The following is a 3653-nucleotide window of genomic DNA, read 5'->3' on the forward strand; positions in this document are numbered from 1 at the left end:
GGAATAATCTGGGTGGGGAGGCAGTGTTAGCCAGTTTCAACCCCTGGATGCCTTCCACTAGCACAGGTTGTTCCAAGCCCCATCCAGCATGGCCTGGAACACGTCCAAGGATGGGGCACCTCTAGTAATTAGAGAAGAACCACCACGACCTGGACCACAGAGGTGAGACTCGGGGCACAACATGAGCGGTTTGCCCCAAAGACTTGGGGAAGGTTGGCCCAGAGTGCTGGAATAATCTGGGTGGGGAGGCAGTGTTAGCCAGTTTCAACCCCTGGATGCCTTCCACTAGCACAGGTTGTTCCAAGCCCCATCCAGCATGGCCTGGAACACGTCCAAGGATGGGGAACCTCTAGTAATTAGGCAAAGAAGTTAGAGGCATAGAATCCTGGAATGGTTTGGAAGGACCTCAAGGAAGGACCTCCAGTTCCACCCCTTGCCATGGGCAGGGACACCTTCCACTAGCCCAGGTTGTTCCAAGCCCCATCCAACCTGGCCTGGAACACTCCCAGGGATGGAGCAGCCACAGCTGCTCTGGGGATCCTGTGCCAGTGCCTCAGCACCCTCCCAAGGAGCAATTTCTTCCCAATATCCCACCCAAATCTCCCTTTTCCAGTTTGAAGCCATGCCCTGTGTACTGTCCCTCCACTCCTTGCCCCAAGTCCCTCTGCAGCTCTCTTGGAGCCCCTTTAGGCACTGGAAGGGGCTCTGAGGTCTCCCTGGAGCTTCTCTTCTCCAGGCTGGACACCCCCAGCTCTCCCAGCCTGGCTCCAGGGCAGAGGCTCCAGGATCATGGACATCTGGGGGTTTTGTCTCTGGGGACAAGCCCTGATGCTACTGCCACTCCCTTGGGATTCAGGGCATTTCCAGCTGTGTTTTGCCAGATAATTCACATGGATAAAAGAAAGGAGCAGGAAGCAGCTGGAGCTGGATGAACAGGAGGGTTTGAGCCCAGAGAGGGTTGGAGTTAAGACCATGAGGAGCTTCTTGGTTTATTGTTCTGTTTAAGATTTGTTCTAACTTGCTTTATCTTCTGTCTTCTCTTTATTTTGACTATGACCTCACCTCTGCCATCACATCTCCTGCCAGAGCGAGACTCAAGTGCAGTAAGTCCCATTTACTTTCTTTTCCCCCCAGTTTTTGGTGTCCTCATGGCTTTATTCCCTTTATACTTTTAAAAACCCCATGTAGGTGTGAGCTCCAGAGCTGCCTTTGCACAGATCTTGTTTACTAATGAACCAGGCAATAAAAAGCCCCAAATCCTGCCTGGAAGAGCTGGGATGGGGTGTAGAGCCACCTCAGTGCTGCTGTGAGATTGGGTTTGAACCTCTGTGATTGTGGCAGAGACTCAGGGTTGGGTTTGGACAGACTGGGTTTCAGGCTTGATGAGCCTGATCCTCGGGTCCTGAGGGAACTGGCAGGTGTAGTTGGCTCGTGGCAGTCAGGTGAAGTCCTCGAGGACTGGAAAAAGGAAATATAACCCTCATTTTTAAAATGGGGAAAGCGGAAGAACCAGGGAACTATAGACCAGTCAGTCTCACCTCTGTGCCTGGCAAGATCATAGAGCAGATTCTCCTGGAAGCTAGGACAAGGAGTAACAGGTTCAAGCTGAAGGAGGGGACCTTTAGGTTAGATATTAGATGAAAGTTTTTCCCTGTGAGGGTGGTGAGACACTGGCCCAGGTTGCCCAGGGGGGGCTGTGGCTGTCCCAACCCTGGCAGTGTTCAAACTCAGGTTGGATGAGCCTTGACCAACCTGCTCTGGTGGGAGCTGACCCTGCCCAGGGCAGGGGTTGGGACTAGATGATCTATAAGGTCCATTCCAACCCCTGAAATTCTGTGATTCTATGACTGAGCCTCATGAATGAGCTCAGTCAGGTCCAAGTTACTCTGAAATCCTTCAGTGATTAGGGAAGCTGTTTCATTCCTGATCACTCTCCCATTATCTTGGGTCATCTGATCTGCTGGATTGGGTTTGGTTATTATGCTGTGTTAAGTAGGACTTGGAAGGTCAGGCAGTTAACTAAGCAGATAAATCACTATGTGGAGGTCACTGGCTTGGGGAAAAGTGGGCAACAGAAGGAATTCCTTCATGGAAAGGGCTGTCAGGGTGGAGGTGGATTCACCATCCCTTTAGGTGTTCAGGGAACAACTCTTTCTAGCAACCAGTGACAAGACCCCAGGCTGGAGCTGTGTCAGAGAAGGGTTAGGTTGGATATTGGGACAAGGTTCTTCCCCCAGATGATGTTTGGGTACTGGAACATCTCCCCAGGGCAGAGGTCACAGCCCCAAGCCTGACAGAGCTCAAGGAGTGTTTGGACAATGTTCTCAGGGACATGGTGGGTTGTTGGGGTCTCCTGTGCAGGGCAGGAGTTGGACTAGATGATCCTCAAGGGTCTCTTCCAGCTCTGTAGCTTCTGTGATTCAATTGGATGTGGCCAGTTGCTCTAGTTGCTGAGGTGGTGCTCAGTCCCAGGTTGAACTCCCTGATCCTGGAGGTCCGTCCCAACCTCCCTGAGTCAGTGTGAAAAGCTGCCAGGACAAAGCTCCCTGAGCCTCAGCTTTGCAGCGATTTCCTGCCATCCCCAAGGCCACAAATGAGCCTTTTGAGAGCTGGGGCAGGAAGAAAAGTGCTATTTAAGGGGGGGAAGAGAGGAATTGGGCATCATTAACCCTCTCCTTGGGCTGGCAGAGCCAGGAATGTTCCCAATCCATGCACTCCAGGCTGGGGTGTCCCCAGGGAGGTTTAATGCAGGTGCTAATCAGGGTTAGTCATTCATATTTTCCTCAGCCTTTGCCTGTGCAAGGAGAAATATTGAGTTGCTTGGCAGCAGGCCAGGAGCAGGGGCTGGATGGATCGATGCCTCTAAATGCCTGACATGATTCCCTGGGAGCTGGGAGGCTTTCAGCATCACTGCCCCAGAAGAAAGGCCTTGCTGTTAGCCAAAGCTGCTTACTGGGGACCGAGGAGAAACATGAACTGCTTTAGTTCTCCCTTTCAGCTGGGGAAGAAAGGCAGGCACAGAGCTTAGGGAACGGTGCTGCTTAGCTTAGCAGGGCTGGAAGGCTTGGGAATGGTGGGGGTTGCTCCTGCTGCTCCCAGGGATTGAGGGAGGGAATCTGGGGTGGGAAAGGGGATGGGCTGGGGACTAGGCAACCTCCAGTGCTCTCCAGGTGGTTTTGTGCTGCCGGTTTTGCTCCCAGTGCAATCGTGGCTTCCAAAGGGCTTTCCTGGGAATGTTGTCATCACTAATTGGAGCAAGGACAGAAGCCCCCTGTGCAGAGCATTGCTGTGTGCTCTGGGCTCTGCTATTCCTGGAGATGTGGGTTTCCTGAATGTTTTTTGGATGCTCTTTGGCTCAGTTGGTGGTGCCCAGGCTGGGATGCAGCAGCTCCTTCTCCTGGATGAGGCCCTCCAGCTCTGCTGATGCCCTGGGTCTGCCACCCTGGTGCAAAGCCCTTTCCCTGCCCAGGCCTGGGGCAAAGCCCCTGGAGAGCAGATGGGCAAGATGGAGCTGATTTCAGAGAGCACAGCTTTTTCCCTTTCTGCACTCCCCAGTTCCCAGTGGTGTGTCCCAGTGCCCCCAGGAGCTGCTGTAGCTTCCCATGCCTTCCTGCCAGGGTTTGCCTAGAGAAACAGCCACCTCCTCCTGCATT

General features: G+C 53.2%; 1 protein-coding gene across 1 annotated transcript in view; it reads left to right on the forward strand.

Annotated features, from left to right (window-relative positions):
- Positions 1-132: 132 nt before the first annotated feature.
- Positions 133-3653, forward strand: part of TLE3 (transducin-like enhancer of split 3) — a gene marked incomplete at its 5' end in the record, with an annotated part of 12900 nt that continues 9379 nt past the window's right edge. Inside the window, 2 exons of the mRNA XM_009071512.1 lie at positions 133-162; positions 1087-1103. Coding sequence (XP_009069760.1) covers positions 133-162; positions 1087-1103 — 47 coding nt within the window. The remainder of the gene's footprint in view (positions 163-1086; positions 1104-3653) is intronic.

This window comes from Acanthisitta chloris, unplaced genomic scaffold, assembly GCF_000695815.1.
Source record: "Acanthisitta chloris isolate BGI_N310 unplaced genomic scaffold, ASM69581v1 scaffold29123, whole genome shotgun sequence".
Lineage (NCBI taxonomy): Eukaryota > Metazoa > Chordata > Aves > Passeriformes > Acanthisittidae > Acanthisitta > Acanthisitta chloris.